This window comes from Mesoplodon mirus (genome assembly GCF_964341445.2).
Source record: "Mesoplodon mirus genome assembly, chromosome: 3".
Taxonomy (NCBI): Eukaryota; Metazoa; Chordata; class Mammalia; order Artiodactyla; family Ziphiidae; genus Mesoplodon; species Mesoplodon mirus.
Window position 1 is genome coordinate 134770621 of NC_138978.1, and position 16482 is coordinate 134787102.

The following is a 16482-nucleotide window of genomic DNA, read 5'->3' on the forward strand; positions in this document are numbered from 1 at the left end:
GAGAAAAGGGAACCCTCTTGCACTGTTGGTGGGAATGTAAGTTGATACAGCCACTATGGAGAACAGTATGGAGATTCCTTAAAATACTAAAAATAGAACTACCACATGACCCAGCAATCCCACTACTGGGCATATACCCTGAGTAAACCATAATTCAAAGAGTCATATACCACATTGTTCATTGCAGCTCTATTTACAATAGCCAGGACATGGAAGCAACCTAAGTGACCATCAACAGATGAATGGATAAAGAAGATGTGGCGCATATATACAATGGAATATTACTCAGCCATAAAAAGAAATGAAATTGAGTTATTTGTAGTGAGGTGGATGGACTTAGAGTCTGTCATACAGAGTGAAGTAAGTCAGAAAGAGAAAAACAAATACCATATGCTAACACATATATATGGAATCTAAGAAAAAATAATGGTCATGAAGAACCTAGGGGCAAGACGGGAATAAAGACACAGACTTACTAGAGAATGGACTTGAGGATATGGAAAGGGGGAAGGGTAAGCTGGGACAAAATGAGAGAGTGACATGAACATATATATACTACCAAATGTAAAATAGATAGCTAGTGGGAAGCAGCCACATAGCACAAGGAGATCAGCTCGGTGCTTTGTGACCACCTAGAGGGGTGGGATAGGGAGGGTGGGAGGGAGGGAGATGCAAGAGAGAAGAGATATGGGGATATATGTATATATATAACTGTTTCACTTTGTTATAAAGCAGAAACTATCTACCATTGTAAAGCAATTATACCCCAATAAAGATGTTAAAAAAAAGATAAATGGAACTCTGAAGTGTTCTGGATATATACATTTGTACACGAAAATTTTAGCAGATCTGCCCACTTATTTATTAAACATAAAGCTGAGCAATTGGGAGAAAGGGGCAATTCCTTCCTACACCCCTCCTGGCCATAAAGTCATTTGAATCAATTCTCAACATGACTATGATAACATTTCTCTTTCAATCTTTTGGTTCCATGAGATGCTGGAATTTTTTTTTCTCCCTTTCTCTGTCTCTGCCTCTCTCAACTGGGAGTTAAGGTCTTGCTGTCATAGATGCATAATATATGAGTATGGTGAACTGGATGTACATTTGACAATAAAGTAATAATTCATAATGTGTTAAAACCATACATATATTGGGTGATCACACAAAAATAAAACCACTATAATGATACTGACAGGCAATCACATTGGCTCTTTTCCAGTGAACTGAGACCACAACTGTGACAGAAATAGCAAAAACTAGGCCAGGAAAATAAGTTTCTTTTTTCCTGAATTAAATGTAATTTCAAATTAGACTGCTTTGTATTTCTTTCTGTTCGGGAAAGCGTGGGGGGAGAGGGAGAAAGAGAGAGGGAGAGAGAAGAAAATTAAAAAAAAAACACTTTCTGAAGGTATTTTAAAATCACTTTTCACATTAAGAAAAAATTATAGTCCTGGAACCAATATTTGCCTCTCTTCAAAAGAGTGGAAATTTTCCAGTGGCTGCTCATATGTTTTCCCCAAATAGATGCTCAAATGTGAAAAACGAGCAGGGTGCCTGGAGATAGCTAATAAGATTTAGGTACCTGGAATTCTACATTGGTCAAGTAACACTACATACACATTTGAAAAACTGAGTTTCCCCTTTTATAAAAGGGAAGACCATGCCTCAAGATAACTTAGGCTGTAAGTAATAAGTTAAGCACAACATTCTCCAACATCTGTGTTCTTATGAATGGTGTCCCCTCCTTCCTTCCCTCAGAGCTTCCTTTAGGATCTAGGTGAATCCATCCTCTCAAATGCATTTAAATCAACGGCAGTTGTAAAGGAACAGTTATAAAAGAATACAAGTTAGATTCAATACTTGAAGTTAATATTTTTAAAATGCATGCATATTGAAATTGATGTTGGGTGTAACTTTTCATAAGTTTTAGGACATTATTGTCAAGCTTGATGATCAAGTTTATTTTGAAATTAATTTTGAACTATTCTGCTTTAAGCAACTAGAATTATTTGGCCATTGTTAATATCACTCGTTTGCCAGGTCTCAGGTGGGTAGGCTACAACTGTACCCAGTCTCCAAGAGAGGTAGGAATGGAATCTCAGTTCATACAAAATTTCATTCATGCAGCCCTGATACAGCTTACTAAGTATATGTAACTATTTACATTTGCAGTTTTATGTAGAAATGAATTACGCTGAAAGCCAAATTAAACAGAAATGAACATCTCAGGTAAATCAGCTCCTCTTCCTGAATCTCCCATTTCTGCTCATATTTTCACCATTCCATTCATTCCTAATGCTCCTGGACTGTAAACTTTGAGTCCTCTTTATTTTTCCACTTGCCAACCCCAGACCTAGTCACAAGGTCCTAGAACAAGTCTAATTTTGTTCTAATTCACTTGTACACTGAACTAGTTCAGGGCCTTATCCTTTCAATCTTGGATCACAACCCAGTAGAAATGTTGGCTGCCCTGCTTTTCTTTTGACCAGCCTATGGCTCACCACACACATTGCCAAAGGTGATGGTCAAGGGAAGTTCTGTTGTGTAAATGAATCTTGAGTGTCTTGAAAATAGTGGAAAGACCTTTCAGTCAAAGAAAATAGTATTATAAAGACACAGTACTATAATAACACAAATTTGTTGCCAAAAACTGACAACCAATTTGGGTTGGCTTGAGAGTAGTTACAGGGACTGGATGGGGAAAACCAGAAATGAGACAGGTATCATCTTATAAAGTATTGGTTATGCCATGCTAAGAATTGTGCTGGAAACATAGTGGGCACTCAATAAACATTCATTAAATGAATAAATCAACGAATCACTTTATCCACTACTAGTATATTAAATCATTATGTTTAAACATTTCATATTTAATAATTAACAAGTTTGCACCTTGGCTCACTGAAGAAAAACAATGTATTCACGCTCTGTTTTCAATACTTCATATGTGGCTGATCTTTAATCTGTTATTAAAACAATTAGAAACATTCCTACTCTTATGAGTGCTAAATGTTGAGTTCTTAAGGTTAACATATATAAATAGATGTTCGTATATATATATATATATATATGTGTGTTTTTCTTTTTCTCTTTTTTCAGGGTCAGACATTGTTCAATGGTTAATAAAGAACTTAACCATAGAAGATCCAGGTAAATAAATAATTTTCCCATCGATAAAAGTATTTTCTTTGTGGTTTTAAGAAATATGTTTTCTCAGGGCTAACATGACAAGCAAGCAAACCTGAAAAATTATAATTACATTTCAACTATGTTTTTCCCATTTATACAGATTTTACGGTAGTCAATGTATATTTAACTAAATTTTATTTAGTTTACTTTAAAATTTTTTCAATATATAATGTCCTATTTTATAACATTTGATTCAGGTGATTAGTGACTGCTAGAATGGATGAGCAGTACACATGTCCATAAATAATTATACATATAATTTATAGCAAGTGATTATGAAATAATGAAATTTCTCTTCTGAAAACACATAGAACTAAATCTCATTAATTTATAATTTTTCCTTAACTCCATTTTTGCGTGAGGTTTGAAAACAATGTTATTTGTAATTCCAATTTTTTATCATGCCTACGTTATGTTTTTAATACCCTTATTGCAGCCATGGACTCATTTACTGTGGTGGACATTTTGTGTATTCTGCAATGCAAAACCAATGTCCACAATTTGAGAACAGTTTCTACCAGTGCACTTCTTCATTGCCTAGAACATACTCTGAATTGTGAGGAATTTAATTAATGACTTAAAAAAAATATCGTGTAAGAGCCCTCATGTGTGGTAAATATTTCACATCACTGAAATAAAAATGAGATTATTTTGTTTAGAGAAGATGCTGAAAAAAAAAAGTAAATAACATAAAAATTGGGATTACAGTGACAGAATGACATAATAGAGAAAGATGGCAATACACTAAGAGACACTATTCCTTCAATTTAAAAAAATTGATAAAAAAAAAATTTACTCCTGCTTCTGGTGATTACCACCTTAGAATGGTTTAGAAATAATAGTACATGGAGATGCAAAGTTTTTATTTTTACTCATTTTGAGCTAACTTTATAAGGCCGTGCCACCAGAAAATATACTTCTAATTCTGTACAAAATGTCTATGTACATCCCCTGATCACTTGGTATATGATCTTTTAAAATACTTATTCTATCAAGTTAAACAGGAATAAAACAAGTAAGTAAAGATGAAGCAGTTACTGCCAGCATCAAATTATTACTAGGTGAAAAAAGGAGATAATTCTTGGGAAAAGAAGCCACGGTCTTGACAGTTTTACCTTTCAGCCTCAGCTCAGTGCCATTCCTGACTTTATAAACTGTAGCACCAGACAAAAGACTCCAGTGCTAAGAAAACACTGGCACAGTCACAGAAAACCAGGGAACTACTGATTTTCAAAGAATATCATTTCTCAAAAGGTGAAGTAGATACAAAAGAGTAGTTCTTTTGCAAATTAAGACTGAAAGTGTACTTCAGTAATAGTCTGAGAAGCAGGGAAAATATACAGGTATAATATGCTGGTAAGAAACATTCATTGTTTATAATTTATACAAGAAATATCATTTTAGCTATAATGTATATGAAAAACTGATTTTATTTGCTTGTTCAACAGTTTAAGGAAGTTGTAAAGCTTCATTAGAAGGTATATAAAAAGATAAAATCAATTATATCTGGGAAAGAACATTCATGTTTTTTAGTCATATTTATGACAGGCTGAAAAATTAGTTTTTGGTTGGTTGGTATGGAGTGAAAAATTCTGTGCTGGATTTTAAGAAGCACTGATGATTGTTCTGAAGATATAACAGATTTTGCACACAGAAAATGAATCAATCTGGGAGATGATTCTAGTTAAATCTGATCAGGAATGTAGCTGACATCTACTTTGGTGGTTGCATGATTAATTTAATCATACCATTTTAGAACTGCTCATGAAGAGATATGTAGTTATTATAAAGCTAGGTCTAATTTAACTTCATAAATTATCTGAAAATATTTAAAAATAAAAGAGAAACCCATGCCAGTCTTCTATGTTGTGCTTATTTGGTGGTCAAGTGGTTGTTTGAAGAACTCTAGGGATTATTTGAAGTTCTAGATCAATAATTTGTTGAAAGAGAATTTTGTGGCAAGTAGGAAGAAAAGGCTAATGCTTTGGTATGGGAGCAGGTTCTGGTGATCCATTTAGAGATGGGGAGAGGGTTGCATGATCTTCAGGGACTTCTGAGGGAAGGGGGTTGCATAATCCAACACCAGTATATATTTACATATACATACCAAATTTTCCTTTTACATTCATTCAACGATGGACAGTTAGGTTGCTTCCATATCCTGGCTATTGTAAATGATGCTGCAATGAACATTGGGATGCAAATATCTTTCTGAGTTAGTGTTTTTGTTTCCTTTTGATAAATTCCCACAAGGGGAATTGCTGAATCATATGGTAGTTCTATTTTTAATTTTTTGAGGAACTTCCATAATGTTTTTCATAGTGTCTGCATCAGTTAACACCAACAGTATACAATGGTTTCCTTTTCTCCACAACCTTGCCAACATTTGTTGTTTATTATCTTTTTGCTAATAGCCATTCTGACCGGTGTGAGGTGATATCTCATTGTGTTTTTGATTTACATTTCCCTGATGATTGGTGATGTTGAGCATCTTTTTCAAGTACCTGTTGTGGACATCTGTATGTCTTCTTGGAAAAATGACTATTCAGATCATCTGCCCATTTTTAATCAGAGTTTTTAATTGAATTCTTTATATATTTTGAATATTAACACTTACCAGATATATGATTTGCAAATATCTTCTCCCATTTAGTAGGTTGCCTTTTCATTTTGATGATGGTTTCCTTCACTGTGCAAAAGATTTTTAGTTTGATCTAGTCCCATTTGTTTATTTTTGCTTTTGTGTCCCTTGCCTTTGGGGTCAGATCCACCAAAACATCACTGAGATCTATGTCAGTGAGTTCACCACCTATGTTTTCTTCTAGGAATTTTATGATTTCTGGTCTTACACTCAAGTCTTTAATCCATTTTGAATTAGTTTTTATGTATGGTATAAGATAGTGATCTAGTTTTGCTCTTTCACATGTGGCTGTCTAGTTTCTCCAACACCATTTATGACATTTCATGACACTAAGATAATGTCATTTCTTTCTTTTATGTTTTTGGCTCCTTGGTAGTAAATTAATTGACCATATATTTGTGGGTTTATTTATGGACTGTCAATTCTGTTCCATTGATCTGTGTCTGTTTTTGTGTCAATACCATACTGTTTTTGTTTTTGTTTTTGTTTTTGTTTTGCAGTACACTGGCCTCTCACTGTTGTGGCCTCTCCTGCCATGGAGCACAGGCTCCGGACGCGCAGGCTCAGCGGCCATGGCTCACGGGCCCAGCCGCTCCACGGCATGTGGGATCTTCCCAGACCGGGGCACGAACCCGTGTCCCCTGCATCGGCAGGCGGACTCTCAACCACTGTGCCACCAGGGAAGCCCCTGTTTTGATTAATATAGCTTTGTAGTATAGTTTGAAATCAGGACGCTTGATACCTCAGGTTTTGTTCATTGTTCTCAAGCTTGTTTTTACTATTTGGGATCATTTGTGGTTCCATACAAATTTTAGAATTATTTGTTCTAGTTCTACAAAATATGTCTTTGGAATTTTGATAGGGATTTCATTGAATCTGTAGATTGCTTTTGCTATTAGGGGTATTTTAACAATATTAATTCTTCCAATTCATGAGCATGGAATATCTTTCCATTTATTTGTGTCTTCAGTTTCTTTCCTCAGTGTCTTATGGTTCTCAGTGTACAGGTATTTCACTTCCTTGGTTAAATGTATTCCTATGTATTTTAATCTTTTTCATGCAATTGAAAATGGGATTGTTTTCTTCATTTATCTTTCTGATAGTTTGTTAGTAGTGTATAGAAACACAACAGATTTCTGTATATTAATTCTTTATCCTGAAACTTTACAGAATTCATTTATTAGTTCTAATAGTTTTTTGGTGTAGTCTTAGGATTTTCTATATATAGTATCATGTAAACTGAAAACAGTGAGAGTTTTACTTCTTCCTGTCCAATTTGGATGCCTTTTATTTATTTTTCTTGCCTAACTGCTGTGGCTAGGACTTCAATACAATGTTGAATAAAAGTGGCAAGAGTAGACATCCTTGTCTTGTTCCTGATCTCAGAGGGAAAGTTTTCAGCTTTTCTCTGTTCAGTATGATGTTAATTGTGGGTTTGTCATATATGACCTTTATTATGTTGAGGTACATTCCCTGAATACCCCCTTACTTGAGCATTTTTGCATAAATTGATGTTGAATTTTGTCAAATGCTTTTCTGCAACTATCAGGATGATCAATCATATGATTTTCTATTTTCACCAAGGATTTTGGATTGTAACTTTCTTTCTTGTAATGCCCTTGTCTGATTTTGGTATCAGGGTAATGCCAGCTTTATGAAATGTGTTTGGAGGGTTTCCTTTCTCTTCAGTTCTTTGGAAGAATTTAAGAAGGATCAATATTAAATTTTTGAATGTTTTGTAGAATTCACCAGTAAAATCTACTGGTCGTGGGCTTTTGTTTGTTGGGAGATTTTTAAATTACTGTTTTGATTTCCCTACTAGTAATCAGTCTATTAAGATTTTCTATTTCTTCCTGATTCAGTCTTAGAAGATTGTATATTTCTAAAAATTTATCCATTTCTTCTAGACTGTCCAATTTGTTTGCAAATACTTGTTTGTAGCAGTCCTTATGATTCTTTATTTTTCTGTGGTATCAGTTTTAAATTCTCCTTTTTAATCTCTGATTTTACTTGTTTGAGTCCTCTTTCTTTCTTGGTTAGTCTAGCTACTTTGTTGATTTTATCTTTTAAAGAAAACATCTCCTTGTTTCATTGGTATTTTCTATGTTTTTTTAATCTCTACTTCATTTATTTCCACTCTGATCTTTATTATTTCATGTATTCTACTAATTTTACCTTTGTTCTTTTTATAGTTCCTTTAGGTGTAAAGTCAGATTGTTTATTTGAGATATTATTGTTATGAGGTAGGAGTGTATTGCTATGAAATTCTCTCTTTGAACTGACCTTCTGCATCCCATAGACTTTGCTATGTCATAGTTATGTTCTCATTTATCTTTAGGTATTTTTTTCTTCTTTTGATTTCTTTGATTATCCATTGATACTTTGGTATCAATTTTATTTAATTATAGATTTTATTTAATCTCCATTTTTTGAGTTTTTTCTCTTTATTTCCTTGTGATTGTTTTCTAGTTTCATACAATTATGGTAAAAGAAAATACTTGACATAATTTCAATCTTCTTGCATTACTTGAGACTTGCTTTGCAAGCTAACATGTGATCTATCCTGGATATTGTTCCATATGCACTTGAGAAGAATATGTATTCTGCTGCTTTGAGATGAAACATATGTATCCAAATGTATATATCTCTTAAGTATATGATGTAAATGTGTCATTTACGTCCACTGTTTCCTTATTTTGTCTAGATGATCTATGCATTGATTTAAGTAGTGTGTTAAAGTCCCCTACTATTGTTGTATTGCTTTCAATTTTTCAACTTAAGTCCATTAATATTTGCTTTATATATCTTGGTGCTCCTCTGTTGGGTTCATATACGTTTATAAAGGTTATATCTTCTTGCTGAATTGACCTCTTTATCCTTATGTAATGTTCTTCTTTGTCTTTTATTATAGTCTTTGTTTAAAGTCTGTTTTGTCTGATATGAGTATAGCTACTCTTGCTTTCTTTTCATTTCCATATGCATGGAATATCTTTTACCATCCCTTCACTGTAAGTCTATGTGTGTCCTTTCTTCTGAAGGAGTCTCTTGTAGGCAACAAGATGGGTCTTGCATTTTAATCCATTCAGCTAGTCTGTGTCTTTTGATTATTGAATTTAGTCCATTTACATGTAAAGTAAGTAGTGATAATCATGTATTTTGCCATTTTGTTTATTGTTTACTGGCTGTTCTTATAGTTACTCTCAGTTCTTCCCTTTTCCTCTTTATCTCTTCCCTTGTGTTTTGTTGATTTTCTTTAGTATTATATTGAGATTCTTTTTCTCATTTTCTTTTGTATTTACTACAAGTCTTTTTCTTATGGTTATTATGAGGTTCACACATGACAGCCTGTTTAAATGGTAGACTGTTTTAAGTTGGTAGCAACTTAAATGTGAACACATTCCAAACGTTTATCTTTTTACTCCTCCACCCCCCTACTCTGGGCAAACGTTTTACTCGTGATAACACATTTTACATTATTTATTTTATGCATCCTTTAATTAATTATTATAATTTTAGTTATTTTTACTTGTCTTTTAATCACTATGCTTGCTTTATAATGTTTGATCAACTTCCTGTAGTATATATTTATCTTTACTGGTGAAATTTTTACTTTCATATGTTTCTTATTATTAATTAGTGCCTTTTCTTTTCACCTTAAATACGTCTTTATAATATTTCTTGTAGGGATGGTTTAGTGGTGATGAACTCCTTCTGCTTTAGTCTATCTGGGAAAATCTTGATCTCTCTTTCAATTCTGCATGATATTCTTGGTTGCAAGTATTTTCCCTGAAGCACTCTGAATATGTCATCTACCCCCTTCTGGCCTGTAGTTTCTGCTGAAAAATCTGTGATAGCCTTATGTGGTTTCTTTTCATATGTAACAAGTTGTTATTCTCTTGCTGCTTTTAGGATACTCTTTTTATCCTTAAATTTTACAATTTTAATTATAATGTGTCTTGATGTGTGTCTCTTTGAGTTCATCTTATTTGGAACTCTCTGGGCTTCCTGGACCTGGATGTCTGTTACTTTTCCCAGATTAAGGAAGTTTTCAGCTACTGTTTCTTCAAATAATTTTGCTGGCTCTTTCTCTCTTCTCATTCTAGGAATATATAATGCATTTCATTTGATGTTGTTCCAAAGTTCTATTAAGATTTCTTCACTTTTTAAAATTCTTTTTTCATTTTTCTACTCTTGTCTGTGTTAGTTCCATTGTTTTGTCTTTCAGCTCACCAAATCGTTCTTCTACATCATGCAGTCTGCTGTTGAAACCATCTAGTGTATTTTTAGTTATGTCATAACTTCTATTTGGTACTTTTTAATATTTTCTGTCTCTTTGTTGATCTTCTCACTGTGTTTATTCATTCTGCTCCCAAGTTCAGTGAGCATCTTTATGACCATTATTTTCAGGTCTTTATCAGGTAGATTGCTTATCTCCATTTCATTTAATTCTTTTTCTGAAGTTTTATCTTGCTCTTTCTATTGGGACATACTCCTCTATCTCCTTATTTTGCCTAGTTCTCCTTGTTTGTTTCTATTAATAGGTATATCAGCTATCTCTCCCAGTCTTGAAGAAATGGCCTTATTTAGGTGATGTTTCCTGGGACTCAGAAGCACAATTCTGTCTGGCCACTAGATCCAGGAGTTCAAGGGGTCTCCCCTATGTGTGCTGCATGCACCCTACTGTTGTGGTGGAATCCTGGCTGCTGTGTGGCACTGGTGGATGAGTCTGGATCCCAGGTTAGCTGCTGGGAGCAGCTGCCAAAGGGCACTAGTAGATGGGGCTATTGCTAATCCAGCAGGGCTTTTAGTGAGGCATGCCCACTGATGCTAACAGATGGACAATTCCAAAATGGCACCCTCTAGTGCCAGTGTTAGCAAGGTAACCTGCTATCACATAAATGGCTCAAATCAGTGATTCATTTCCAGGGGGGGTATTCCACCTGGTTCCTGTCTCTCTGGCAGATGCTTCAAGGTTAGGAAGTGGGTATGATCCATGTGACCTATGATCCATGTACTTTTTTTTTTAATTGAAGTATAGTTGATTTACAGTGTTGAGTTATTTTCAGGTATACAGCAAAGTGATTCAGTTATATATATATATACATATACATATATTCTTCTGCAGATTCATTTTCATTACACATTATTACAAGATATCAAATATAGTTCCCTGTGCTATACAGTAGGTCCTTGTTGTTTATCAATTTTATATATAGTAGTGTGCATCTGTTAATCTCAAACACCTAATTTATCCCTTCCTTCCCCTGCCTTTCACCTTTGGTAACCATAAGTTTATTTTCTATGTCTGTGAGTCTTTTTCTGTTTTGTAAATAAGTTCATTTGTATCATTTTTTTAGATTCCATGTATAAGTGATATCCTATGATATTTGTCTTTCTCTTCTGACTTATTGGGATAATCTCTAGTTCCATCCATGTTACTGCAAATGACATTATTTTATTCATTTTTATGACTAATATTCCATTGTATAAATACCACCTCTTCTTTATCCATTTATTTATCTGTCAATGGACACTTAGGTTGCTCCATGTCTTGGCTGTTGTAAATAGTACTTCTATGAACATTAGAGTGCTTGTATCTTTTTTTTTTTTTTTTTTTTTTTGTGGTACGCGGGCCTCTCACTGTTGTGGTCTCTCCCATTGCTTGTATCTTTTCAAATTAGAGTTTTCATCTTTTCCGGATATATCCCCAGTAGTTGGATTGCTGGATCATATGGTAACTCTATTTTTAGTTATTTTAAGGAACATCCATACTGTCCTCCATAGTAGATGCACCAGTTTACATTCCCCCAAAGAGTGTAGGAGGATTCCCTTATCTCCAACCCCCCTCTAGCATTTGTTTGTAGATTTTTGATGTTGGCCATTGTGACTGATGTGAGGTAGTTTTGATCATTGTAGTTTGATCATCATTGTAGTTTTCATTTGCATTTCTCTAATAACTAGAGATGTTGAGCATCTTTACATGTGCCTGCTGGCCATCTGTATGTCTTCTTTGGAGAAATATCTATTTAGTTCTTCTGCCCATTTTTTGATTGGATTGTTCTATTTTTTAATATTGAGCTATATGAGCTATTTGTATATTTTGGAAATTAATCCCTTGCCAGTTGCATCATTTACAGATATTTTCTCCCATTCCATAGGTTGTCTTTTCATTTTGTGTATGGTTTCTTTGCTGTGCAAAAGCTTTTAAGTTTAATTAGATTCCTTTTGTTTATTTTTGCTTTTATTTCCATTACTCGAGGAGATGGATCAAAAAAATATTGCTGCTTTATGTCAAAGAGTGTTCTGTGTTTTCTTCCAGGAATTTTATAGTATCCAAACTTACATTTAGGTCTTTAATCCATTTTTAGTTTATTTTTGTATATGGTGTTAGATAATGTTCTAATTTCATTCTTTTACATCTAGCTTCCCAGTTTTCCCAGCACCACTTATTCAAGAGACTTTTTTCCATTGTTTGTTCTTGCCTCATTTTTCATAGATTAATTGACCATAGCTGCATGTGTTTATTTCTGGGCTTTCTATCCTGTTCCATTGATCTGTGTGTCTGTTTTTGTGTCAGTACCATACTATCGCTTTATAGTAGATTCTGAAGTCAGGGAATGTGATTCCTCCATTTCCGTTCTGCTTTCTCAAGATTTTTGGCTATCTGGAGTCTTTTGTGTTTCCATACAAATTTTAAAATTGTTTTTCTAGTTCTGTGAAAAATCCCATTGGTAACTTGATAAGGATTGTCTTGAATTTGTAGATTGCCTTGGGTAGTATGGTCATTTTAACAATATCGATTCTCCCACTCCAAGGATACCACCATATATCATTCCACCTGTTTGTGTTGTCTTCAGTTTCTTTCATCAGCATCTTCTAGTTTTCAGAGTACAAGTCTTTTTCCTCCTTAGGTAGGTTTATTCATTTATTCCTATGTATTTTATTCTTTTGGATGTGATGATAAATGGGATTGCTTCCCTAATTTCTCTTTCTCATATTTCATTGTTGGTGTATAGAAATGGAGGAGATTTCTGTATATTGATTTTGTATCCTGCAACTTTATTGAATTCATTGATGAACTCTAGTAGTTTTGGTGGCATCTTTAGTCTTTTCAATGTATAGAATCATGTCATCTGCAAACAGTGACAATTTAACTTCTTCCTTTCAAATTTGGATTCCTTTTATTTCTTTTTCTTGTCTGCTTGCTGTGGCTAGGACTTCCAAAATTATGTTGAGTAAAAGTGGTGGAAGCAGGCATCCTTGTCTTGTACCTGATCTTAGAAGAAATGCTTTCAGATTTTCACCACTGAGTATGATGTTAGGTGTGGGTTGTCATATGCGGCCTTTATTATGTTGAGATGCATTCCTTCTATGCCCACTTTCTGGAGAGTTTTTATCATAGATGCTGTTGAATTTTGTCAGAAGGTTTTCCTGTAGCTATAGAGATGATCATACTGTTTTTATTCTTCAATTTGTTAATGTGATATATCTCATTGACTGATTTGCAGATATTGAAAAATCCTTACATCTTTGGTATAAATCCCACTTGATCATGTTGTATGACCATTTTAATGTATTGTTGGATTGAGTTTGCTAGTATTTTGTTGAGGATTTTTGTATCTATGTTCGTCAGTGATATCGGCCTGTAATTTTCCTTTTTTTTTGCAATATCTTTGTCTGGTCTTGCTATCAAGTTTATGGTGGCTTCATAGAATGAGTTTGGAAGTGTTCTCTCCTCTGCAATTTTTTGGAATACTTTCATAAGGATAGGTGTTAACTCTTCTTTAAATGTTTTGTAGAATTCACCTGTGAAGCCATCTGGTCCTGGACTTTTGTTTCTTGACAATTTTTAAATTACTGATTCAATTTTAGTACTTGTAATTCATCAGTTAATATTTTCTATTTCTTCCTGGTTCAGTCTTGAGAGATTGTTCCTTTTTAAGAATTTGTGCATTTCTTCTTGGTTGTCCATTTTATTGGCATATAGTTGCTCATAGTAGTCTCATGATCCTTTGTATTTCTGTGGTGTCACTTGTAACTTCTTTTTTATTTCCGATTTTATTGATGTGTGCCCTGTTCTATTTTTTCTTGTGAGTCTGGCTAAAGGATTATCAATTTTGTTTATCTTGTTAAAGAACCAGCTTTTAGTTTCATTGATCTTTTCTATTGTTTTCTTCATCTCTATTTCATTTATTTCTGCTCTGATCTTTATTTCTTTCCTTCTACTAACTTTGGGTTTTGTTTGTTCTCCTTTCTCTGCTTGCTTTAGGTATAAGGTTAAGTTGTTTGAGATTTTTCTTGTTACCTGATGTAAGACTGTATTGATCTAAAATTCCCTCTTGGAACTGCCTTTGCTGTGTCCCATAGGTTTTGGATCATCGTGTTTTCATTTCCATTTGTCTCTAGGTATTTTTTGATTTCCTCTTTGATTTTTCCAGTGATTCCTTGGTTGGTTAGTAGCACATTGTTTAGCCTCCACACCTTTGTGTTTTCTGCCTTTTTTCCTTGTGGTTGATTTTTAGTCTCATAGCATTTTGATCAGAAAGTATGATTGATGTAATTTCAATTTTCTTAGATTTTCCAAGGCTTGTTTTGTGGCCTAGCATTTAATCTACTCTAGAGAATGTTCCATGTGCACTTGAAAATAATGTGTATTCTCTGCTTTTGGGTGGAAATCTCTCTATATATCAATTAAGTTCATTTGGTCTAATGTGTCATTTACAGCCTGTATTTCCTTAGTGATTTTCCACCTGGATTTCCAGTCCATTGCTGTAAGTGGGGTGTTAAAGTCCCCTAAAACAATAAGCTTTATCATTGATTTATCCTTTTGTGTCTGTTAGTTTTTGCCTTATGTATTGAGATGCTTCCATGTTGGGTGCATATATATTTACAATTTTTATATCTCCTTCTTGCACTGATCACTTGATCATTATATAGTGTCCTTCTTTGTCTCTTGTAACAGTCTTTATTTTAAAGTCTATTTTATTCAAAATAAGTATTGCTACTCTGGTTTTCTTTTCATTTCCATTTGCGTGGGATACCTTTTTCCATATCCTCACTTTCAGTCTGTATGTATCTCTAGTTCTGAAGTAAGTCTCTTGGAGGCAGCATATATATGCATCTTTTTTTATTCATTCAACCACTCTATGTCTTTTGGTTGGAACATTTATTTCATTTATGTTTATAGTAATTATTGGTATTCCCGCCCCCTTTTTTTTCTTCTCTTTTGATGTGATGATTATCTTAGTGTTATGTTTGGATTCATTCTTTTTTGTGTATATATCTGTTATAGATTTTTTGGTTTGCAGTTCCTGTGAGGTTTTTGTATAACAGTCTCTCTCTCTCTCTCTCTCTCTCTCTCTCACTCTCTTTCTCTCTCTCTCTCTCTCTATATATATATATATATATATATATCTATATATATATGTGTGTGTGTGTGTGTGCATGTGTATAAATATACATATATTATATTATATATATATGAATTATTGTTTTAAGTTGCTGATCTCTTAATTTCAAATGCATTTTTTAAAGCCTGCATTTGTACTCTCTTCCCCTCACGATTTCTGTTTTTGATATCATATTTTACCTCTAACTGTTTTCTGTATCCCTTAACTGCTTATTGTGGTTACAGATGATTTTACTACTTTCATCTGTTAACTTCCCTACTAGTTTTGTTTGTGGATGATTTATTACTTTTCCTGTATGTTTGCCTTTGTCAGTGAGCTCTTTCATTTCATAATTTTATTGTTTCTAGTTGTGGCCTTTTCTTTTTCACCTAGAGAAGTTTCTTTAACATTTGTTGTAATGTCAGTTTGGTGGTGCTGAATTCTTTTAGCTTCTGCTTGTTTGTAATGCTTTGATTTCTCTTTCAAATCTGAATGAGAGCCTTGCTTGGTAGAGTATTCTTGGTTATAGGTTTTTTCCTTTCACCACGTTAAATATATCATGCCACTCCCTCCTGGCCTGCAGAGTTTCTGTTGAAAACTCAGCACATAGCTTTATGTGAGTTCCCTATTATGTTATTTGTTGCTTTTCTCTTGTTACCTTTAATATTCTCTCTTTATCTTTAATTTTTGTCATTTTGATTACAATGTGTCTGTGTGTTCCTTTTTGGATGAATTCTATATAGGACTCTCTTCACTTCCTGTACTTGGGTGACTGTTTCCTTTCCCATGTTGGGCAGGTTTTCAGCTATTATCTCTTCAAATGTTTTCTAGTGCCCTTTCTCACTTCTCCCTCTGAGACCCCTATAAGGTGAATATAAGTGTGCTTGATGTTGTCCCAGAGGTCTCTTAAACTGTCCTTGTTTTCATTCTTACTTCTTTTTTTCTGTTCAATGGCAGTGATTTCAACTACTCTGTCTTCCAGGTTACTGATCTGTGCTTTTTTATCATTTAGTCTACTATTGATTCCTTCTAGCATATTTTTCATTTCAGTTATTGTATTCTTCATCTCCGTTTGGCTATTCTTTAAATTTTATAACTCTTTGTTAAAAATTCTGACTCCTTGCTCTGTGCATCCATTCTCCTCCCTAGTTTTTTGCTCATCTTTACAATCATGACTCTCAACTCTTTCTCAGATAGATTGCCTATCTTCACTTCACTTAGTTCTTCTCGGGTTTTATCTTGTTCCTTTGTCTGGAACAT

The 16482-nt window shown here is 33.9% G+C and overlaps 1 protein-coding gene across 1 annotated transcript in view; it reads left to right on the forward strand.

Annotated features, from left to right (window-relative positions):
• RGS7 (regulator of G protein signaling 7) overlaps positions 1-16482 on the forward strand; it is a gene marked incomplete at its 5' end in the record, with an annotated part of 632276 nt that overhangs the window by 441539 nt on the left and 174255 nt on the right. Inside the window, one exon of the mRNA XM_082612717.1 lies at positions 3103-3153. Coding sequence (XP_082468843.1) covers positions 3103-3153 — 51 coding nt within the window. The remainder of the gene's footprint in view (positions 1-3102; positions 3154-16482) is intronic.